Source organism: Taurulus bubalis (genome assembly GCF_910589615.1).
Source record: "Taurulus bubalis genome assembly, chromosome: 11".
Lineage (NCBI taxonomy): Eukaryota > Metazoa > Chordata > Actinopteri > Perciformes > Cottidae > Taurulus > Taurulus bubalis.
In genome coordinates, this window is record NC_136599.1 from 19,445,492 (window position 1) to 19,471,438 (window position 25,947).

Below are 25,947 nucleotides of genomic sequence, written 5' to 3' on the forward strand. Positions count from 1 at the left end.
GTCATCGAGTGGTTTTTCGGAGGTCGTTTTATACCAAATGCAGAAATAAACTGTCTTGATCCGTGTGTCAGTCCCAGAGCCGATTTGAAAACCAATCATGGATTTCATCCATCAGTCACATTAAAAACAGTTTTGTCTTTCAAAGCAAGTGGACATAATAATAAAAAAAAAGTGTGTAAGCCTGCACATGCTTTTGTTTGTGCAATGTGTGAAGCGCTCTCCTTCAGTCATGTGAACGGGAGAGGGGGAGTTGGGTAGTAGTCATGGTGGCTGTATCAAGTGTACGCCTGAAGTTGCCTTGGAAACCTAACACAAAGAAGATCTCATTGCCATAACAACGCTACCCCCTTCACCCCTTCTCCTCCCCCTCCTCGGCCGCCATCCAGCCCCTTCTCCGCTACCCAGCTCGTAACAAGTGGCTGATCATCCCCCCCTCACGTTCTCTTTCTAGCTGTACACCCACTCACTTGCCATAACAGCATTAACAGATGGAGAGAAAAGAGAACTGGTAGGGAGAGAGAGACAAACGGAGGGGAAGAAGCAAAAAGACAGATGAGAAGGGGTGACAGGGGACAGGAAAACTAGAGATGTTGTATGTGTAAAGAAGCAGATAAACAACCAGACACAGGGTGATAGGAGGACTATAGCATGTGCTCCATAACTGGTGATTCAGAAAAGAAATGCAGAGAAGCAAACACAAACAAAGAGAGAAAATCATTGAGTGAGCGAGAGAGAGAACCCCCCCACCAAGTGAATAAGTGAATTAGTAAAAAAAAAAAAAAAAAAAAAAAACGGAGGAACAATTCATCTGTCCCTGCCTGGTGTTTTCCATTGATTTCTCTTACAGCCAGCCTCAGTGTGTGAGTGTCTGTCTGCTCGGCCTGTCAATACAGCAGCCAGTTAGCTGGAGGGGAGACCACAGCCTGAATGTGGCCACTTCAAATGTCAATATCTTTAAATGTCTGCCACCTTTACAACAACATGGCCACGGAGTGGTAAAACGGATGAGATGGTTGGGCACACACACACACACACACACACACACACACACACACGAGAGAGATATCCGGCGACACGTTTAGTCAGTATTAAATGAACCCTAACTTAACCCTCCCGTTGTCTTGGGGTCAAAATGACCCGTGTACGAGTGTATATGTATGTGTGTTGATGGGTCATTTTGACCCCAAGACAACGAGAGGGTTAAAGTGCGGAAGCAACGGCAGACATTCAAGTGGGTGCAACAGAGGCAAACAGGCGATATAAACTAAGTTTGGACAGGTCTGTTATTTGTCAGCCCACCTGTTGCTGCTCACACCTCCTGATTTCCCTCTATGCACTCTGCTTCCCTGAATAGAAACAGTGAAATGCAGGATAATGTTTGGCTTAAAAAGGCCACTTTGGCAGAGAGTCAACCACCATTTGGAACCTTTCATCTATTCGGCAGAATGAAGTCGGCACAATGAAAGTGACAGGGTTGGATCAAGTTTGGGGATGGGTGTGCGTAAAATGCTGAAAATAGCCGCGTATACTTGGATGGTGCCCGACTATACATTTGTCAATGCTTAACTTTCCACACACACACACTTTATTTCAGGCTGCGAATACCATAAAACACACACCTGTGAGGAGTGGAGGCACGGTGACATTTCTGTCAACTAAATGGCCTATTTGTGCCCATTTTGATGATCAGAAGACAGCCGACAGGTTCTCATGTATTGTTCTTTCGTCTCACCTTGATTCACAGACAGTCCAGGGCACGGTGACAACTAAGATTCACAGAAATTGTAAAAACATGTGTGCAAAGCTATTAAGCACAATCTGCAAAAAAAAGTATTTTTCCCGTTTGTCCGGGTGGCAAAACTATGATTCATAGCAAAAACTATTAAAAAGTTTGCCCTTCGGAATAGTGCTGAATAAGACTGTCTTCATTTAATATTATTAAACTAAATGTATACTTTGGGAGTTTTGGGCCTGCTGCTGAAATGCATGCAATTTACAGACATTCTTTGAATGCGTATTTTGGCATGTAATTTGCAACATTTTAATGACTAAATGACTATTGAAGGTCCTCCCTTCCTCCATCTATAACTCTTTCCTTCCCTATTTCCCCAACATTTCCCTTCCTCAACAGCAGCCCTCGTCATGTGTTTCTCCTCTTGTATCCACCCACTCTGTCGCTCCATCACTTTTCCTCTCAAGGCCTGATTGATAACACTGGGGTCATATGAAGCAGGGAGCTTCCCTCACGTGTTGCCTCTCCTACAGAGCGGTGAGCTTCAGACGTCATCCTCTGCTAGGGCACACGGGCACACACACACTACGAGATACTGGTGTGTAACTCAAACATGCGCACACAGGAGGTGGAAGACAATTGGAGAGTTTCATAACAGACTCAATGAAAGTACATAATCAGCTCCAGTCTCCTACTGCACACACCCAAGCAGAAATCCCTTCAGAATCCTGCCTCAACAAAAATACACAAGTGCAACTCGTTCATACAGGTACAGGATTCCGTGGCACATTAAACAGCGGCTGACTGGAATAAACATTGGGGCATAACGCCCTTGGCCAGAATGGTTGTCGCATTTTTAGGTGACCAAAACGGTAACAATTGTAAGTGTAACTTCACCCTAAGGTCTTAGCCTAAATCCACACACTGCATTATTTTTAAAAGATGGGGAAAAAAAAATCTTCATTAAGATTGTTTTATTACACGACGTAGATTAGTCTCAAAAATCGGTCTCAGATTTGGCTTTGAAAGATTAGGGCTGATTTAAAAACAGTAGATGGCGCTTTGAGCCCTTGTCAACCATGAGATGCTGATTTTTTTTTTTTTTGGAAGGAAATGGCAACATTAACACCCGCATTGATGCATTTTATCACATTACGGTCGCATCATTAAGAAAATGTGGACAATCTCAGAATGGACAACGCCGTGGCAGAAACCTGTCAATGTAGTCACGCCTTAAAGCCTACCCTGCTTTATCGCCTCCGTTATTCTAATTGGGACCATAATACTTGCATTGCAAATAGTTGTTTGATGCTATATCAATGCTGTAGAAAACCTTTAATAATTGCCAGCAAACTGGTCAATACCTCACCTTCTCCTTACTTGGAGCCACTGATCATCATGATCTGTTGTCAATATATCCTTCATCTTTCCCAAAAAATATCTCTTTTTTCTTCTGCCCCGTTTCATCTTTCGACGAGCAGAAAGGAACAAACATAAATCCTAGTCTGCATGTCCTCCTCCGCAGAGGATATATATGTAGTCTGTTTCTATATGCCAATGCATGCTGAAGTGCTGACCTAAGCAGCATCAACCCCAGGCTCTACAGCTTGCACCACAAAAAGACTTAAGAGGAAATCTAATCACATAGTGGCCGCACTACATTAGTTATATACGTTTGCACACAATGGCACAATTACACATGCAGGCCGCAAACATGCAGTATTTGTAGAGAGACGCATAATAAAAAGCAGAGACACAGGCAGCTCAGATTTTAAATGTATTTCTCTAACTGAATTTGGGAGTGGAAATATTATTATTAAACTGATGGGGACATAGTTTACTGAATAATACATCTTTTGGAATGATAATCTAGGAGCAAAGTTAGTGTTAGAGAATGCGTCGCATGTGGCTCAACATTTTCGTCACATGGAGCAGACAGTCGATAATAAACCTGGTGAAAACTCCTGTGTCATTCAAGGTATAATATGCAGTGCAATGCAGGTATCAGGTCTGCTGACGTATCAGGTCTGCTGGCTGTCATGCGTCATACCGTAGTCAAATTATTAGTGTCAAACAGCATGTCAATTATTGCCTCCAGCAAATTGGAGCCTTACCAAAGGGATTGAGCACACACTCCAGATACTGAATGTTGAAACTGTGTAATGGATAACGCAAATGGGATCATGTTTTGCGTCGGAATTGTCATTTATTATAATCACAGGGAGTTGATGTAGGTTATCAGGACTGGTTGTTTCATGCCCCTGGCTGTTTCTCTCATATGAGAGTCAGCTGGGAAACTAGACGACAGATCATTGGAGTAAGATTGTAAAAAAAAAAAAGGTAAAATGGGTGGCGGTCAAATATTGGTCACAGAGAGCTTGTGACATTTTTCTTACTGGTTCAAATCATAAAAACAAGCACGAAACATTATAGTAGCTACCTTTGAGACGGCTTAGAGCAAGCCCATAAGTACAGTTGAGCTTCTCGATGGACTGAGGCTGTACCGAGAGTTGGTTGACAACTTCTTATCAAATGTTGTAAAGTGACCAGCTTTGCATCAGGTCCGCAATAACAAAGTCTAATTTTCAAAATACAGAAGGTTGTTTTTCCCAGAAATAATTAACCAGAGCTGCTCTGACAGTTGACAGCATTAAAGAAACAACGTTTCAGGGGCACGAAAGCAAAAATGAAGACGAATCCCTGTGAAAAGCAGGGCGCTGTGACAGGTGTAGTACCGACCGGGTAAAGGTAGTGTTGGACTGCACTACGCGTGAACTCTTTGTGAATAAATTAACCATGCGTCTTTGGGCAGAATTTAGTGGGCGGCATAGTCTTGAGACAAAACCACATGGTGTAGCTAGACACGTCAGGCAGTATGATCTTTACTGAGGCTTTTTGACAGTGCAGACTACAAACTTGTGCCCCAGAAAAACTGTTTTTGTACACCTTTGATAGAAAAAGAACAGTATCTCTCACATACTGACAACCATTTCCGTTTTATAGACAGCTAACAGGATGAACTGGTCGTGTCAAGTACAGATGCACATGTAATTAGTTTATACCTTACACTACCTCTCCTGTATGATCACTTGAATGAATAGGAGTGTCGATCTCTCACTCCCTTGCAGTGACACACACATGTGACTGAACCTGTAAGCAGAAGCAAAGTGTGATATATGGAGCATAAACACGAGGAGAATAGACACAGGAGTGGAATTGGCAAGCTCCCTGGGCCAATCTACTGTTTCTCAGCTCTGTGATTTATGATTGTGAGAACTTGTTTGGATGTTGAATTTATTACACAGAAGTTACACACAAACAGAGATATGAGGTTCCAAGATATCAGCGACACTGGGGATATCTGTACTTCACATATATCCTCTTTCTGTAGCTCTTGCAGCAGCTTTCTTTTTTTTTCCCCCTCCCTCTTCATTTGTCCCTGTCCTCTTTTTCGTATGTTTGCGCTCTTGTTTTCTGTAAACAATTGTGCATCTTTCTGTTCTCTGGTCGAGGCTGTCTCATTCTTTCTCGTCATTGTTGCCAAGAAAGCATTTACTCATGTCATTTCTCGCAGTCTATACCGTCCTCTACTTATGCCATCAAGCATTCAACAATTATTCTCACGCTCTGCACCGTTTCTGTCCCCATTTCCCACCATGTGACTCCCTTCTCACTCTTTACCTTTCCCATTATCTAACTCTGTCCTTTTCCCTCCCACAAAACTATCTGTTGTTCTCTCTCTCCCTTTCCTAGCATCTCCCCCTCCCCTTCCCTCCCCTACCCCTGTCTGTAGCACTCTCCAGAAGACTTGGGTCCTTAAAAGGAAGTAGGCCTGTCCTGCTTGTTGCTGCGCTGATGTTAACCCTTTCCCAGCATCAACAAGTTTGCTGATTTAACCCCTTTAAGTCTGATCTGGGCTGATATGCTTTCCTGCATATAACTGTGGCCGTGGTAACGCTCATCTTTTCAATAAGCCTATTGTGATCAGATGCCAGATTGGCCCTCAGCTGAGTCGGCATACGTGTTTGACACGTCAATGCAACCTGCCTGATCGACTGGATATATTTCATGTAACCTGAACACACTTAAAAAAGGTATTTCTCTCTGGAATAGGGTGAACGGCGTAAAAGGTTTAGAAAAAAACACCGGTATGAATTTGGACTATACAGTTTATAGCCATCAGCATGTGGTCTGGCTGATCAGATGTGTAGAGGAGTAAATGCATCCTGGCATGATCGGATGAAAAACGTTGCATTAAAAAAAATCAAGTGCAACCACAGCATACGATCCAGCAGGTCACAAGCACAGGCTTTGACGATGGTCTTTGAATGGGCAGTTTTGTTTTGGCGGGTAAGATAACCATAACAGTGAGCTGTAAACAGCATTAACAGTGTTGATTCTCAGTGGAATCTGCAGCACTTGCAACCATTGTACATAAGAGTCTTTTCTTTCTTTTTCTATGTGAAAAATAGCTTCAAGGATCTTTACACGAGGGCAAGGAAACTCAATCAGTACTTTTAGTGTCTATAATCAACTGATGAATTTAAAGAGCACTTCAACAAAGCCTCTGCAATTTGTGTTTGCTTGTGTCTATGGTGCAACATATTTCTTAAAGCTTGGGTTGGTAATCTTGAGAAACTCGTAAAAGAACGCTAGATGAAAAAAAAAATGTGTCCAATCAAAAACCCAGTCCAGTATTGCCAAACTCTTATCCGAGGAAAGGAGTTAGCAGCACTAGCTCCCTTCAGGACTCTCTGCAAAGCCACCCAAAATTATAATTGACACAAAGAACAAAACATGGCTAGTGTTAGTATTTACAGCTGTCAAGCTAGCAGTTTGAATTAGACTCTGGAGTGCACTCGGGCAAGTAGGCTTATTGCAGTTCTTCCAACAGCCGTATTAGTTTATGTTTTCTTATTTAATTTATTGATTGGTCGGGATATAGAGATAATTTTAACAAATATGATATAAATTGTTTCTGGAGATTACCATCTCTAGCATTAACAGACCACTTTAGTACATGGCTAAGTAACACACCCAAAACAAATTTGACTAAGCAGTATACATACCATAAGTAACTCAATAGATAGTCAGCTTCCCTAAATAAATTACGCTTACTTTGATTACGCCCTTTGCGAATAACAATCTGATTAAGGTGTTGACATGCAGCATTCAAACATACATTTTACAGATTGTACAGACCTAGCATAGCGTAACATAGCAGTCTAGCAGCTCCCATGTTATGCTTTGGTAGCAGCAATAATGGCAGTCCACACGCATATGCCATTTAGTAGAGGCTTTTCCAAAGTATCTGAGAGCCTTATAGTGCTCATTTAGTATCTGTGGAAATCCCCCCGTGACCTGGATGGTGTTAATACTATATACTTTAAGTTACATAAGCCACTAGTCGTTGCAGTGAAAGAAGCAGAAGTGACTCTTTTACAAATACCACAAGGGTGATATTCTTCAATTACTGGACACATAAAAAAAGACAGGAGATGGAGACAAGCTACGCCACATGGAAGCAGGACTAAACAGCTTTCAATGTCAACCTAATTCACTAGCGGTTACTTACCCCGTTAATTCCTGACCTGCCCGTTCCACTTTCTTACAGGACATGCTGCTCTGGGAGTAAACCAAGTAAGGTCACAGCTCATTTAACGACTGCAGGTCTTACTGTCGTTTCATTACTGACTATTTCTAGACTACAGAGTTTCATCTTCTCCTGATAAAAACAGGCGCATGACAAAATACTGCAGCAACGTGGACTTTTCGGTGAGCTTGATGTTCACGTTGGATGCCGGGCTAAAAAATATAAAACTCAAAACAACATATGAAATGACTTTCAAACCTTAACATGTGTAATTACAACTTGTGTAAATTATGAACATTTACAGGACTGACTAACGTAAAGGACTGTAGATTGTTTATGGGTTGATTTTCCAAGACTTTGTTTCTCAGAGTGGAGCAGGAAAAAAGTTTCTTTCTCTCGCCGACAGCCCCCCCAACACAAATTCTTGGAAGAGGCACATTTGTGAGGAGAACTAACAGGCACTGGTCATAACTCATTATTGCTTACATCAAAGCTGTGCACAGTGTAATGTGAACTTGCACCACTGCGAAGGAATATGCACTAAAACTTACATTCTAAAGATGAAGGTATGAACTGAAAATATATTAAATCTGGTAACACATTACTGTACTGTGTATAGCATGCACCCTTGATGGTGTTCCCTCTGATTCTGTTCAAATTCCACTATGTTACCAATGACCACCTGTATGATTATAAACCTGCAGAACTTGAGGAATGTTACCGGGGAAAGGAATCCTTTTTCTGACCTTATCTGCCACTGAGCTTGTGATCCGAGCTACTGCAGGTATTCTGCAACATTTACAGTCTCAGACACAACAAATAATGCATAGTCTCCAACCCCAGGAGCTTCTTTCATTAAAACATATTGCCTCTTGCCATTAGGAGAACCCACAAGAGATGGGCCTATAATTATTTTGGGGCCCTGACACCCTGGAGACATTACATGGAGCAGTATTATCCCAGTAGCCAGGGATGTGGCAAATCCTCTGTATGGTAAAGTTGAAAGACATTCATAATAACATAAACTCAGGCAACATCTGGTCTTAAGTGTTGAGTCCTGACGTGACAAGCACGGCAAAAACTTTTCATATCCGGAGGAGGATAATGCCCAATTCATTCGTTTTGGATCCCAGGGTGAATAAGTTTACAAATGCGCGGGCTAGAAACTGAATGGCATTAACACACAAGCAAAGAACAATAACTGGCCTCTAGAAGTCCTGTCTGGTGATAAAACATCAAACTGCAGAATAACATTAGCGGCCAGCCCGCGGGTAGGAGAGTGCAACATGCTCTCGTCAAACCGCTGGGGTGTAACATAAACAAGGCCGATCTGGTCTCCCAATACGTGACCATTTACAGTCACAAAAGAACTCCAAACCTCCACATTCTAAAGCCTGTGTTTAGAGTTGGGTCCTTAAATGCAATACCATTTCACTTGGGCCTTGTGGATACTGCTTGGAAACTAAGAATGGACACTTGTATGCTTACTTTAAATGGGACCGTTTCTGCGACCATAACAGAAGTGTGTATGTTGTGTTAATAAGGTTTCAAGTAATGCACGGTAGTAGGAGAGGAAAGGCGGTTTATATAATGAACAACTATAAATATACAACCTAAACCGCACGGACAAAATAAAAAGTTGCAACTTGTGCTGTTCCTCTTCTTGTTTTCGTTTTTCTCTCTCTCCCTCAATGAAAACTTAATTCCTCACTGATAACCAGTTAACAGTGCAGTTGCCCTTTAATAAGATGAATAATAGAGGGCTACACAAACACCATCAGAACTGCAATACAAATACCATAATATGAAAATCTGTCATATCAAGGCTATGCAAATATACTGATAAAAGCGGTGGGCTGTGAACTACTAGTAACCTCCCAATTGTCTTTATCTGCATCATGATTAAGCGAGGCCGCTGCCTATCATGGTCACTTTCGGCAGCAAATGGCTGAGAGCAGTTTCAAGGCCAGTGGTTTCTATGGTGACCATGGCTGTGGCCGTCTAGGACCTTGTTGATGTAAAACCTACAATCTCTGCAGTATTAAAATGACCCCAAAACAAATCTTTCTTTAAAAAAGCTAGATTTTTTTTAGCCTATTGACTGGCTGGTTAATAGCGAAATTCGTGTCTAGCCCAATCACAGTCCACATTATACAACATTAAATAAAGTGGCCCTCACCATTTGTACTAGGTTTAGTGCTATGTAACAAAGAAAAAAAAAAGTTTAAACAATGGTGCAGATTTTTTTTAATCTATCCTATTTTCACATCGACTGTTCAGTTGACGAATCAGGTCTGAGGCAAGGCGTGAATCAACCACCGTGTCGGTTCGGGGCTGTCTGCTCCCAACAGCCAATTAGGCAGAAAACCAACCATCATCCCTTTTCTATGACTCGTACTAGCCGGAGGCTGGGGAACTCTTTGGTATTCACCTGTGACTTGCTTGGTCTCTGATTACTCTCATCCTGGGAGGTCAAACAACACATTAAATCAACACTACCCATACACCATATTATGCGACACATTACACACACACACAGACACTTTATGCCATCACTAAAGTGCTGAATTGGATTTGATCAATCACATTGCCTCTTCACACAGAAATCCAATGCAGTGTCAGGTTTTGGCTGTCTGGATAATACTCAGTGCCTGCAGGTTTGCAAAATCTCCTAACCAACCTATCCACCTGAGACCCGTCTCTCACCTCTCTGTCTGCATAGCTGTCTTTGACCCTTTGAAGAAAACAGGTGGGTTACAAGGCAGGTTGCAAATTCTTCAAGGAATCAACAGCCACCTTTCACACATGACAAGCATTTTTTTTTTTATACTGCTGAACAACATCTGAGCGAGAATCTGTCTGCCAAGGTGTTGGAAAGGGTAGACAACACCCCCCCCACACCCAAGTCAAAGATGAACTGCATTTGGCTGGTATTTAACATTGGCGCTCACCTACTAGTTACTATCTTATTTAATCTCTTCTCATTCATGTTTTCCTTCTTTCTCTACACTTCTCCCCCTCGTTAATCCTCTTTCTTCTACCGTGCCAAAGACGGTTCTGCTAAACCAGCCTTATAACCCCCTCTCCAATGGGGAATGTCTAATGGCATTGGGCCCTGTCTTTAGACTAACACATGCAGAGCAAGGGAGACAGGAGGTCAGAGAGAACGACAAGGTAGGTTCAGCGGAAACAGGACAAGAGAGTGATGTCTGATGTATGACAACATAAAGACAAATAGGTGAAAAAAGATTTGGTCGTCAATGCTCTGGAAGGGTGGAGATCTAAATGCGTCTGAAAGGCAGAAATTTGAAGAAGAAAAAAGATGAAGCTAACATTAATGTGTAAGAGTGTGACAGAGAAAAAGTAAAAAATCATGACATTCTGTCACTGACCACGGTAAAGACCGATGCAACAGACCACACAATGGATGACAAATTGGACATGTTACTGTTTTTTTTAAACAAAAAAAAGAAATGCTAGGTAACCGACTAGTCCCAGCACCTTAGTCAATTGTCTTATCTCAAATTGCTAGCTTGGGAAATGCTGACAAACAAGAACTGTGGGTGGTAACTATCTACTCTCGCCACAATGTTGAGTAACCAACCATTGTTTAATTTTAAAAGATCTGGTGGCCTGATATCGCAGGATAGGGCTGACTGATGTTTGAAGCCAATCACTGACTATATTTACATTGCCTTCAATGATTCTAAATTCACCTATTTGTAAGAGTGTATATTATTCCCATTGATATTCATTCTCATCATGAGCATAGCCTGATGAATGAGGCTGTGGATCATTTCCACATTACAACTTCTCAGTTCCATTTTTCTACTATGGCTTACCCTTCATGTGAATATGCAAGACACTACTCAAAAATCCCTTAAAAAAAATATAACATATGTCCATGAGTATATTCAACTGTTAAATCGTTATCAAAGATGGTTGCCCTGGGGAAAGACACAGTATTTGAAAAATGGCTCTACTGAAAGCATTTTTGTAGAGAAATATAAAAGGAAAATAGTGCTTGTAAAAGGACAAAACAATGGAAGATATGTAGAATGATGAGTTTTTGCCAGGGAACATCTTTGGCATGCATTGTCAAATAGTTATATTGCCGGTGTTGTGAAACCACCACCACCACAGAATCAGAGTTAAGACAATGATTCTGAATATATTCTTACTTGGGCTAACGTATTGAAAACACAACTGTAATGACTTTTAAATGACGCTATTTCTCTAACAGGATGGTGTAAAGGAAAAGGCATTAGTTTGCTTCTTTTCCTGAGGATTCTAAACTCTCTTCAGAATCTCGGTTCCAGCGCTCAGAGCCGAATGTGGAGGCAGTCACAACATTGATCGCTGGAGGACTGATTCCCATATTCTCATCCTGTAATTTGACCACTCAGCCCAGCCCACCCTCGTCCTCCTCCTCCGTCATATTCTATTTAGTGTTTCTTGTCTTTTTCGTTCTCTCTAGATCGCTCTCCCTGACTTTGTTCCAAGCCGATGCCCTTCTCTCTTCTTCCCCTCTGTACTCTCACTTCTCTCCTGGGAGAAACATCAATATTTGGGCATACGGCCAGTATCAGCATTAAATCAGCCCAAGGTTAGTTTTTGAGACAACATCATTGTAGAATAATCATAACCTATCTCACTTTATGCAGTAAACAAATAATCAACAAAATACAAATACCTTTATAATTGCAAAAAATGTATCTTGTAAATTCTACTTGGTCATAATCAATATACCAATATACAGTTTTAAAATACTGGATTATAAGATTAAACCCACCCGCTCACTTTCATAGAACATCTCCGACTGAGACCCTCCATGCACCCTCCTATGTCCCTCATCCCCCACCCAGAAATGGCAACGTTCTTTCATTCCCTCTCTCTGTACGAGAGGAACAGGGGTCAGTTTGGGTCCACGGCCATAGAGTGTTTCTCTTTAAACATCCCTAATGTGTACAAGGCCTTGATGAAGGTCTTGACTCTTTACCGCCTTAAATCTCAGAGTTGCAGATCTCCATCTGAATGTCGCATATTGTCTTTACAATAAAGGGTTCTCCTCAAATCATTAACACTCTAATTGTAGTTACACTCCCATTTTAGTAATGTTTTATCTTTCAATACTGTCTGAGGTGAGAGGTAAATGTGTAATAGCTTGTAGATTCACTATACCAACATAAAGGAGAAAGGAAGTGTAACAAATCATCTCAATTTGGAGTAGGAGGTTAACAGATTTACATAAATGTTTGGGTTTTATTCATTTACTGAAACTGTTTTGTGGCAGTGGTCAGACAACATCATGGAACTAGAGGGACGGTGTGTGTGTGTGTGTGTGTGTGTGTGTGTGTGTGTGTGTGTGTGTGTGTGTGTGTGTGTGTGTGTGTGTGTGTGTTGGAGCAAGAGGGGCATGTGAACTCCAAAAAGGAGCAGCCGACCCCCCTCCATTTCCTCATTTTTCTGCAGTGCCACTAAAGATAGCTTGAGGGCAGAGAATGAGGAAGTACCAAAGTTCAAACAATCAGTAAATTCGAGCCAGCCAGATTGTGCTACAGCCTGCTCTGCCACTGCCTCGTCTGTCTTTTCTCCTCACATGTTGATTTCAAAATTTGAAATGGACAAAAACTAACAAATGGATGGATCATAGATCCATCCATTTGTTAGTTTTTGTCCATTTCAAATTTGTGTTTTCACGTAATTTTCTTCCTTCCGTTTTTGTCGCTGTTCTCTTGCAAAGGAAAACCAGCTTTACCCTATTGCATTCTAATAGGATCCCAAAAGACAAACAAACAAATACGTTGCTCTGTTTATGTCCTTTTGTCAACCACAAAAATGTCCAAGTGGATGCACAGACACGTCTCCTTACATACACACAGATTAGATAAAAAAGGCGGCTACAGCATGACGCAGGCTTTCAATTACTATTCACGTCAATGTCACAAGATCACGCGAGAATCTCGATAATCGCACAAAAATCCATCTCGTCAGGCTTCAAGGAATGTGTTTGTGTCCAGTAAGCCGAAGCACAGACCAATCTGTGTCCTTTGAGCAGCTAGCTACGGGTGTAATTAAGGTGTGGTGCGAGACTACACACATAAGCAACAGTTTGCTCAAAACAACAATGAAGAGAACGAATGGAATTGAACACTTTTCTCATTAGAAAAGATGTTTTCACTCTTCTTACGACTCCCTTCAGTAAATGTGTGATTGACAGATGGTTCATTCAATCCCCTGCCACAGATTTTTCAGCTTCCACTGATGACTTCTCGGATGGTTCTGTGTAACAAACCATCTGGCGGGTCAGGTTAGACTTTCAATACCTCGTATGCACACAATTTAAAAATGTGTCTTTATGGCATATGAATTGACAAATGCATTTCCTAAACTGCTATGTTGCACTGTTTCAAGTTGTTTTATCATTATCTCCAGTATCTCAGGTGCACAATATGTCTCTCGCTCCTTACTTCAATAAACTGATATAGAGAGAAAGGGATACAAAGATTTGATTACACATAAATATAAGTTATAGATAAAGAAAAATAGGGCGGTGAGAAACAGGTACATAGACATGTAGAGAGATATGGCAGAGAGATTCAAATAAAGAGCCTCTAACAGATAAGATAGTCAAAAGAGGATAACAGCAGGCAGTTTGGCAGGAAGGTAGACAAACAAGCAGACTGTCTTTCAGAGGAATGATCATGATTCATGTACTTTCCCTCTGTTTAACAGATAACCAGTTCAATTAACAGACATACAGGTAAGGCAGAGATAAAGAAAGCCAAGATTTGAAAAGACAAGACAGGAGGACAGACAGGTACAGTATTAAAAACAGCCAGAAAGCCAGACTGAGTAGCATGAGCCGTCTGGGGGCTTTTCCACTTAACGCCGTCAGTCAGCCAGTACGGCAGGACTCTGCAGGGATGCTAGGCTGCATTAGATTTGCCTGCAGGCTAAAAGCACACTGGACACACACACTGCAGCCTGCCAATCGGGTCACCTGTTGCACAACACTGAACTGAGACCAGCCACACACAGCCCCCACACACCCACACACACTTTTTTTTTTAAATTGCCTATTTCACAGCAGCCATTTTGACATAATTGCAGGGTAAACACAGGTGTAATTGATAAAACTGATAATGGTCACGTTCTATTTAGTGCCACCGCCATTGCAGTGAGCCAGCAGGCACAATACCAGGTGCCCCAGCCCACCTTAATGGAACAGGGACATAATTTTTTTTTTCCCCCAATTACACCTGTGTTTACCCTGCAATTACATGTCAAAATGGCTGCTGTGAAAAGCAAACATGCTCGCATAAGGTTTACTGACGATCTTTATCCGCCACTATTCAGTAAAATATCCGATCAGGACATCTGCATTTTTGCTTTGCTAGACGCCGATCTAATGTTACATCGTAAACAATGTATTTAAAATGACGGGGCGATGGCAGTACGTTCAGGCTGTGTTCAGTGAAAAGGAGTAATGGGTGAAATTACATTAAAAGGGAGGGACATTGAGAGGAAGCCAGGGTGACAGAAACAAAGTAAGAGTAACAATGAGGAGGAGAGGACAGAGTGAGGGAGGAGCCAGAAAGAGGCTGAATTTAACCACGATGTGCGTGATCATGCCTTGAGAAACATTGACCTCAGGGTTTAACATCAACCAATCATGCAAGTAACGTATTTGTCTGCTCCACTCAAACACGTTGTGGTCGTCACTGGCGTTAAGACTGAGGGTATGTGGGTAACGATTTTAGCTCAGGTCAAACTTACTTCAATTTACTTACTTCCAGACCACCCGCTTAGAAAGTTGTCCATATATTATGGCCACGTTCAAGGTTATAGGTATAAGCTTTGGTTGTATTCACCAAGCAATAATTGTAGACCTTCAGTTCAAAACAAAAACCAACCATCTGGGAAAATGTGCTTACTAAAGGAAACACTTTACCATCTTCTGTTGATGTTATGTGTCTTCCCAAGACCTCTGCTTTCAAAATACCAGTGCTCACATAATAAACACAACACACACACACACACACACACACCTAGGTCATATTTTGAAAATACTAACATGTGTTTTTCAGGAAGAAGAACTAACACTCCTCCAAACAGATTGCCGCATTTTAGAGGTAAAAAACTGCATTGTTCAGGAAGAATAAGAGATAAGCCTAAAGTATATTAGTTGACACGTCATCTAGCTACAAAGCTGTGTTATATTCTGTTGATAGGCTGAAAGTCTTTAAAAAAAAGAAAAAAGAAATCATGCTCTCTTCTCCCTAAATCATTTTTTCATATCATCTGCTTTATCCCTTATGTCTTTCTTATAAAAACACCTTTAATTCATTTCTATTATCATGCCTGGGACTCATCAGTTCCTCTTTGTATCTTTTAATAAAAAGCCCCACTTACTTCAGTCACGGAGGCATCCATTTATCTCCTTCCGTTTCTCTTAATGAACAAGCCCTGCCAGAATGAAACTAGACAGGCCAACGCAAAAGAAAAAAAAAAGCACAAGACGTCCTTTGTGTTGCACCTTTTTTTTGGATAAAGCATGTACTTTCTTTCATCTACCGCTGCCTTTGTAACTCCAGTAAATGCTGGGTAAAATGAAAGATCACACATTTTAGCTGGATTCACAAGGTAAATTAGTATCTAGAGCACCCAGTTTTAGTGCAACTACATTTATTCTCAATTCATATTTTTTTTTTTTTTTTACAGAAGCTCAACCTCAACACATAAAAGGGTTACTTGAAAATCTTTAGCCAAACGTCACAAGATATGATGGTGGTATAAGGGTTTCTATCCAAAACAATATCCCCCTTGTTAAGCAGCTTAGGCCTGTGTAGTGATCCTGTTTTGGATCCTGGATTAAGGCAGCACGAGTTTACAAAGCATGTAAAATAGGAAGTCATGTTTTAGGAGTATACTTTACTATCCATGAGAGTGCATTACCAGCTATCTAACTCATTTACATTGTAGTTGTAGAACAAAGATCTTCCTGCTGCGCAAATTAAAAAGGTAAAGAGCATACTGGTGAATCATCGTAACCGTAAGTATAGTCGAATAAAAGAAAACAAAAAGAGCGTCAAGATAATTTACAACAGATACAGATCTGTTCCGTGTTACAGAACTGACATTTCACCTCAAAGCTAGACTTTTTTTTAAACAAAATAATGTCTTCCTAATCATAGGTCCAATAAAACCTATTCTCCCATGCAGAGAGCCGTTCTATGCCTTCTCAGCTGAATATTCTTTTTTTACAATGGCCATATTCCTTAATCAAGAGGTCAAAACTAAATGAGTCACTGGCCTACTTTTAGTGGGTCACACACCGCCTGATAAAATCAGCATTATGTTTTCATGAGCTGCGCTCTAAAAGTGAGAAAGTTGCTTTTTCAGTGTGGAGAGTGTGCTCAATATTGGCCCTATATATATATATATATATATATATAAATAACACTTTACTATATAAAGTTTAATATTTAAAATAAAATGTAATGTCCAAGTTGACACAAACCAGGGCAGTCGTGAATACATAATCAGAGTCTTAAAGCACAGGTCACCAGAACACCCCATACAACTGTAGTTATGATATGCTTGCATAGAAGTACACCCTTTGTATTCTAGCACTAGTGATCCTAATACTGTCAATGTATTGACTTATTGTATGTAGTTTGTTCAGTGTTGCAAGGGTTGGATCCAATACAATCAGATTGGATGTGTGTGACCTGTGGAAATAACTAAAATCCCTCCCTCTTTTGCTATCCCGAGTTTACAGAGTTTTTTTTTCTTCACGAGACCAAACTGTCTTAGAGCATGTGCTGTTGAACTAAAACAGCAGCACTATAGTTCATACCTATGGGCTACAACAGTGGTCAGGCAAGAGCACATGCTGTCTTTCATTATACAGGCCTGTGTTGTTCCCATCAGAAATGAATGGCCCCTGGGGGCCGTGTACACAAGCCTGGCTAGATAATCTACTGTCATGGATGTCATGCGTGTGACCCACAGCATCCAGGCAAAAGCTTCCCCCTCGAGCTCAACAATGTCAACTTCCTGTTCATCCACCTTGGATGAAATTTAACAACTGATCGCTAATCAAAATGTACTAAGAAGAATTGCTTCATGGCGTCACCAGACTGGAATTTGAACGGGCGTGAAATCAAGTCATAGCACATCTGTTCACACACACGTACACATTCACACAAACACACGTACACATGCACTTAGCCACACATTGACACAACATGTGCACACACACACACACACACACGCGCTGTTCCCTCAGCTGAGGTCACAGCTGTTAGACAGCGGCCAAACCCCACTTGTGTGAGCATAGAAACAGAAACTGTAATCCCCCTTTTAGCCCGAGCCAGCTTGTACCAATCTCCAAGGTTGGCCAATGGGGCATGATAAATATGGTTAACCTATAAATGCAACAGACTAAGACTAGAACTAAAGATATATGAAGACATAAAACACTACCCAAGTCGTGGGAAATAAGTCAGAAGGATTCCTTTTTTACTTCCCCCAGCAACTGGATGTGACACTCCACCAGTGCTTTAGTATCTGCCAATGATACTGGCAGGAGAGAAACCCCGCGAGCCATCATCATACCTTGGAAGCATTTAGATTTACACACACATAAGCCTTTAAGGCCAATTCATACTTTCCGCGTCTCCGTGTCTGCTGGGTTCCGCTTTGGTCTGCGTGACGTCCTGATCTGGCCATGTCCGCATAGAGTCTGCGCAAACCTTATGTGGACGTCCGCGTGCAGTCGAACATTTATGACCATGTACCCTTTCACGCACAGCGAGCACACCAAGAGCGAGCTAGCTGTTTTGTTTTACAGTCCGGTCCAGTTGGTGGCATATGTACCTCTGGTTGGTTTGCCAAACAGAAAAATTATAAGAAAGTGGATGCTTGTTTTGAAGAGAGGTACCGCTACAAACTGGAATGGAGTGTGACTCGAGAAATATGCATGCGTAGAAGGCCAGCACAACGCTGACCCTCATATGTAGAATGAATGCGCGTCTGCAGCCGTCGGCGGAATGTCGTAAGTATGTCCAAGGCTTAAACTGTTGTAAAATGATGTCATTATCTACTTGCACATCAAAAAATTGTAGAAGATACCCTCGTGATAGGTTCACAGATCATCGCAGCTGATCGTGACAAAGCATCACAACAAATGAACTCATTGAGAAAACAGAACCCCCATTCACAAGGTAACAGCTCCTGGCTCCACAGCACACTGATGTGATCTAGGCCACGCTGCTCTCAGCAGCACAGAGGAGAGCTGAGCTATGGAGCAGCTTACATCTTCTGCCAGTCTGACAAACACAGGGGAGTGATGCGAAGGAGACATGGCATCACTTCTACTAAAGGTATCATACTGTGTGGTACCTTGATAGTTAGAGCTGCAAAGCAAGGGTTGTACAGTTCATGAACTCTTACATTTAAATGTGTACATTGCTGTTGAGAAACAACATGCATATTTTATAGTGCATCCAACTAATTTCAACTCTGATTGTGAAGTGGTAAATAAAAAGCTGTTGACCAACAGTCATTGTAAAATTGAGACAATAAAAATCTCTGATAACTATTATTATATGTGGGTTGCCTCTTGTTATATTGCAATGCTTGCTGGAATGCAATACAATACCTTTCCAATTCAACTTAAGTGTAAAGACAAGTGTGGAAAACTTTCAGTAAGGTCTGTGTCGTCCAGGAATAATTGTAATGTGAGAATTTGCAATGCAGAGGTGTTATATTTTTACATTTCCTGCAATGATTTACAGGGAAGGCAATATACAATTAAATGAGACCTTTTTTAAGGCTTTGAAACTTGGTGGTTCAAATAAACAACAGACATAATGTACTATTTTAGATCCGACCAGCCAGATAGATAATGAGAATGGAGGAAACCTAAATTTGATGAGTGGCAGATGAGGGCTCCTGCTGAACTATCTGCTCAGTGAGAGTTTCTAGGTGCACACACACACACACACACACACACACACACACACACACACACACACACACACACACACACACACACACACACACACACACACACACACACACACACACACACACACACACTTCAGGAGGAGATGAGCTAGATTCTGACTACATCAGTGACAAGGCCTCATGTCTCACCTTTACCATCTCTCTTTCACTCTCCAATCCCCTCACAGTCACTTTCATACTATCGTATTTCACTTTCATTGCAGACAACGTTCAACGCAACAGGTGACAATCCCAACAACAAAAGTCCACTTACGCTCAAAGTCAGAATCGTCATCGTCATCATCATCTTCTCCGTTGGACTCCGTCTGCATCGGCTCCCCATCAAACATGACTCCTTTTCCCGTCTTTCCACCGGCACCATCCTGGCTTCTGGTGTCCCGCAAACGGGTGAAGTACTGTACTGCAAAATCCACCAGGTCTGACGGCCTTTGTCGCAGCACCTCCACAGTGTAGCCCTGCAGCAGTTCTGTCAACCCCACCGGTATCTCAATACTCATGGCTGTGTGTGGCACGGTGGCGACGTGTACAATCTATCTACAGAAGGAGGGGAAATGAGTAAGAATTAGTTTTGGTTGTTTTGAGTCACATTTGTGTTCGAGGACTGGGCTGTGATGTGGCTGAGGATTGCTTCATGAATGAACAGCATACTTTGCCTTTTGTGACCGAGCAATGTGTGCCCTGTGTGGCCTGTGAATGTAAAGTGGGTAATGACAGCTCTGCATGGCAACTGGAATGTACTGACACAGCCTGTGCAACTGCAGGGGAAAAAACCCATCAAGTTTGACAACTTAACAGATACTATACACTACCATTATTGGTAGTGTAATGACGTACATGAAGCGTTACTGTGACATTGTCACTGAGCGGCCACTTTATCTAGGGTTGAGCCCAGGAACACATAGTTCCCACAGCTGCACCGGACAGATATGAGCCGAGCATTTGCCACAAGGGGGGACAGATAACCAGCGGCATTCGCTGGCTTTCAGTAACGTCACCGTACCTACTGAAACTGAGGCGTAAACTATGGGTTGGTGGCCGGCTGGAACCAGCTAGCAAAGCAGCTAATTAGCTAATATTCATGACAACCGGTTTACTGCGCTGTTCCGTCCGCAGATGTACCGAACTAGACTTAACGCTACCTATCCAACTTGGCCAACAAGTAATGGCTGCAGCCGACGTGGAGGTAGCTGCTGTTCAAGCGCAGTCTCACTCTCAACCCCATCAAGCATTAGCTCTCTTGCTAGCTAGTGTGCCACCTTCAAGGGAGCCGTAACCGTTAGCTGTCGTTGTGGCGCACTGTCCGCGAGGAGCTAAGCCACAGATAAGAGGCTGGCCGGATAACCGCTGCCATGCAAGCGCAGCAAGTTGGACCGAACCGGTAAGCCGGTTTCGGTAAGCTAACTGACTTAACGTTACCCACTGTGTCACTTACGTGAGATTCGGTCTCCCCGGCTAAACTAGCCAATCCCCTCCTCCTTCTTCTTGGTGTCTTCCTTGTTTCCCCTTGTTTCGTCTCTTCTTTTTAGCCAGTCTCGTTGCCAGTGTAGCGACCGTTTCCCTCCACGGAAGACACTCGTCCAACGGCAAAAAAAAAAAAAAAAAAAAAAAAGAGCCAGCAATTGTACGTCGGCGTTGCCCCGGCTCACGTCTTAGAGGGCTATTTTAGCTCGGCGGCCAGCTGCAGAGCGACGCTGGCTGAGTCGAGAGGAGAAACGCGCTCGACTTCGCCGCCGCAGCCTCTTACGACGTCCACGCACTCGGGGAGGGTGGGACTTGGTGCGGCAGCAGGGAGAGCGGGCTAGCTGACGGGCTAACCGGCTGGGTTAGCTAACTACTCGTTAGCAACCGCCCGTTTTCCTTTTTGGCGACCGCCTTAAAGACACCACTCACTCGGAGTAACAAGTCAGCTGCTGAAGACAGGTGACAAATCCTCAGCTCAGCGGTTACTGCGTAGCGCCTCGCCGCCGTTAAGCACAACCCCGGAGTACCGTGCGAAAACAAGCTTATGACGTTATTCCAGCGGTATATTACAACAAGAGAAGCCTGAAAAGAAAAATTAACTAAACGCACTTTCCTCCCTCAAGGGTGAGGCGCTCCGCAGCTCGTCTTCACGCACGAATAAACCGCTGCCTCGAGCAAGCGTGAGGAGGCGTGGTTACTGAGTGGGCCGAAAGCGTTTGACATTGATTGACAGGAAGCACGACCAATGAGAAGAGACGTTTAAGAATACCCCAGCCAATTGGATGTAATCATCTAACTGTAGGCGGGATTAGGGGAAGAACCATAGTTCTACACTTAGAATTGGACCACACCCACAAAGATGGCTTGACAATTTAGTAGACTTCTATTTAAATATTAGATCATAAAAAATATAACAAATTCCAGCCAACATATATGGGTCTGTAAAGGCTGTGAGAAGATGTGTTTTACTGTTTTATGTATTTTACAAGAAAACAGTCCTTTATAACTGACATATCTAAATATCTAAAATGCTCGACTTGGTTGCACTTTAACCTGAGGAACCCATCAATTCAACAAAAATGTTGCTTATTAAGTGTGTTTCACTTAATAATAGAAACGTATAGAACCAACACCTTTATACAGCTGCAAGTCTGCAACAGAATATCTTTTTTGAAAGGTCTAAAATCCTCTATAGTGTGAAAAGTCCAAAAACCTCACAGATTCTCTTCTGTCCCAGTTACCTTCCTTGTCCCTATCTCTCACTAATTCCGTTGTTTAATCTATCATCATTTTCCTCCGTCCAAACTCCCAAGGTTTTTCATAGGTCTGTTTGTATGTGTTCATATCTTCTGAATATATACAATCTTCATGTAACCCTCTAAATTGCATTTCATCTAAGTAAATCACTCAATCCAGGTTTTTATTTGTATTTTTGTATACAGCGCTTCAGTGCATTACTAATGATGATTCTTGTTTCCCCTTCCATCTTCTGCTCTTGTTTGGTCTACGGTCAATGTTACCCTGCAGAACTGAGACAGTCGAAGTGGATCAGGGTCACTAACGGTGACTCTACAGGTACCTATTCTGAGAGGTTTATAAGCACCACCACCGTCCATGTAGCATCTCCTCTCTGCCATTTTCATTCCTTAGCTGTCACAGAGGTAAAGCCGTTGCCATGGCCACAGCAAGCCTGGATTTAATTCCTCGAACCAGTTTCTGATTGGCTTAGGTCTTTGTTTTCAACAAACACAGAGGAGACACAGATCTCCAGTCTCCCTCTGCTGGGAGAATAAACTTAGGCAATAACACATTCTTAAAAGATGTATTGTTTAAATATTTGTTCACAGAGTTTGCAACCAGTTCCAAACTATACTTTTTTGTGTGCAAAAAAAACAGATAAAACTCTGCAAAATAGTTCACATCATCAATACTACATGTCTCAGTCCACGGAGATGATGGAGGTTGTATTACACTGCTGAAATAAATGAGCTTGTGAACCTTGCTGTTTCCCCCTAATTGCCTCTCTATGTGAATGAGACTCATGCCTCTGTATCCCCCATTGGGACATTTTTCCGTTGAAGAATGTCCCACTATTCTCACAGGAACATGAACAAGTGGCAGTACAATATACTGAAAGTGACGTATGAATATTCACAATTACAGTCGAGACTTTGGCCTTGGCTTTCCTAGAAGTACCATCCTATGGGAGTTGCTGCTAATGTGGTTCCAGCTAACTCCAAAAATATCTCAAGGAGAGCTGCTAGCCTGCATTTTCAAAGTGAGGCGGGAGGAGAGAAAATGGGGCAGAGAAAAAAGCAAGGGAGGCTGAGAGAGAGTGAAAAGAATAGCATGCCTGTTTGTGGATATTTGTATATCCTGTCCTCTCCAAACATCACCGCCATGGTGTGCTGACGTACAGCCAGTTTCCTCTGAAGTCGTTTTCAAGTGTTTCATGAGAATGTTTGAGGGGGAGGAGGATGAGAGAAGAGAAATTTACCAAGAGGGATGATGAGTGGGCTACTGTACCATATATGTACTGTGATGTGGGTCTCCTGGCTCGTGAACCAATGGGTTAGGACTACTGTCCAATTCCTGGAGATAATAACCGAAGGTTTTGACTGTTTTAACTGAGAATCCGCGATGGAGGAAAACACCACAAAAGATGCAGTAGAGCATGGGTTTGATATACATGTGTTATAAAAATTAAGGCTATTGCAGTAAGGTTTTAAGGTCAGGGAAATTCATTACCTGACATCGAAAAGTCAGAGTGCCAAAACCAAATAAAATATGAAATAGAAATTATTGTATTTTAAATCTTCAGCCAAATCCTTGGTTCATTCATGCCTTGCCTGCAGTGCACTGATCTGGAAACACAGATCTCTACATTCATAAGACTGAGGCTGTCGTCAATGAGTTGTGTGATGCAATACCACCACCTAATGGCTGATGTGTGCTTTTAATAACAACCAAGTCAACTGCTTGTACTATTTGAACCACATGAGTAGAGTTGTCCGCATCATTCTTGAGTTTGCACAAAAAACGGCCATTGAATGTGTCACATTAAACTTCACTCTGCAGCATGCAGCATGAACATTAGCTTTTCAAACTTTATGCTAGTTGCAGTGCGGTAAATCCTTGACTAGATAGTCTGCATGTAACGATTGGTCCCTAAAGGTATGCCAGTAATAATAGTTTCCTCGATGAATACTTGAGATATTTTTCTTGGATTTAGAGTGAAAACACAATAACACAAAACAAAGAAGAAAAACAGTTTCTCCCACCTGATGCTCTTTCCTTCTTATAAAGTGATTCAAACCAAATATGATTTAATAATAAACAGAACAGTGATTCAGAAGTTCTTTGATTATTACATACTATATAAAAAAAGTCAGATCTCATTACCATTGTTGTCCTTGTTGTAGAGCTGTGTGTGTGTGTGTGCGTGCGTGCGTGCGTGCGTGCGTGTGTGCGTGCGCGTGTGTGTGCGTGCGTGGTGGAGAATGGCATTAGCGGCATGAAAAACCTTGATATGCAAAATTATTCAGTTGTTCAGAAAGAATGCTCCAATGTTAAGTGGTCTGCAATGTGATGTTGATGCTCATGCTTTATGTCAATATATTGATCTTATTCAAGTTTGATTTACGTTGTTTCCCATAATATAATGAAAATATTTTCTCATCACATTTAGTCTTTATGTTTTTAAGGGATGAAGAACATTGCTCATCCTGACAACAATTCACACTTCATTGTTCACATTTTCTTTAGATTGTGTCTTAGTGTCCCGCTACAGCCTCCTCACAGGCAATTCAAATATAGATCTTTACCAATAACTATGGCCAGAAGTATTTGTTCAGAAATATTATGACACCCGACACAAGTGCAAAGTAACTGCACAGTACAAGTATCAAACCGTGTTAAGTTTTTCTCCAGTTCTGCCAAAGATACAGGCGCCAACTGTGAATTATTTAGTGCTTTAGTACAGCACAATTTGCGTTGGTATTTTACAAATCATTGTGTTATTGTCATGTAATGGACAGAAATTCCTGTTTTCAGTTGGAAACCAATGGGGTAAATAATGGACGAGTTCAAAATGTTACACATTCATCATTACAGCATCCCGTGGAGGGCAAACGCCTCCTCTGTAATGTAAAGTATTGTGTTTCTTCAAAGTGTGGATGTCTTTAGGCTGATTAAAACAAAACAGGTTAAAAGAGCTGGGAGCTATTTATGAGCTGTATCTCAGCCTGTACTGACAGATTCAGAAACAGATTGGACAGAAATTCAGACAGACATACCGGTAAATAGAAAGAGAGAGAGACAGGAGGAAGATAAGCAGACAGACACAATTACTGAAACAGAAACAGATGTGACAACCAAAAACCGTCAATAGCAGAGACACTCATTTGCTCTGTGCAGTTTATCTATGAAAACTCAGTCATGAACTCACACACATGCACACGTGCCCTCGGATACACAATCGTCATCGTAATAAGGCACAAACATCACCAGACAATCCAAAAATAGACGTACAATACGTATTCTCATAAAAATCTTTTAATTGTGTTGAATGCTGAAACATGCTGCTGTTGGAAGAAAACCTGATACCGGCAATTTAGTCCTCAAACACATTTTGCCCAAATTGTCTTTGATCTAAGATGTAACACAAGATGTTATGAATGCAGAGAGCTACATTAAGTTTCTCACTCATGTACATTCCATTTGAATTTTTTTTAGAGGAGATACCTTCGGATTACAGAGAAAGTTAAATTCCTGAAAAGCAAAGTACAATATTTTCCCAAACCTGTAGCAATTACACCCTGTTAATAAGCTCTTGTTACGAAACATTTATAAATCAGTTTCAACATTTATAGTTGTGTGACAAACAGCACAAAGACTTCAACGACCGACTTCAACACACAGTAGTAAAATACTCTCTATGCAAAATCATATTAGAAACATTGTCATACATTATTTTGGATTGCTGTACATACATACAACCTTGAACCAGTTTCCATCTCAAAAAGTGTTATGGAGCTTCACGTAACTGAGCATCAACAGTAAAAATGACAGAATATGACTGGTTAATGGTATAAAAAGTGCCTTGTCATGATGCGTAATCAATATA

General features: G+C 41.7%; 1 protein-coding gene across 1 annotated transcript in view; it reads right to left on the reverse strand.

Annotated features, from left to right (window-relative positions):
- The window catches only part of prkar2aa (protein kinase, cAMP-dependent, regulatory, type II, alpha A), a 39,515-nt gene extending 18,594 nt beyond the window's left edge, over nt 1-20,921 (reverse strand). The window contains exons 1-2 of the mRNA XM_079226308.1: nt 20,794-20,921; nt 19,615-19,895 (exon numbers count right to left, since the gene is read on the reverse strand). Of these exons, the coding sequence (XP_079082434.1) occupies nt 19,615-19,858 (244 nt within the window). The 5' untranslated portion in view covers nt 19,859-19,895; nt 20,794-20,921. The remainder of the gene's footprint in view (nt 1-19,614; nt 19,896-20,793) is intronic.
- Between the last annotated feature and the right edge of the window lie 5,026 nt (nt 20,922-25,947).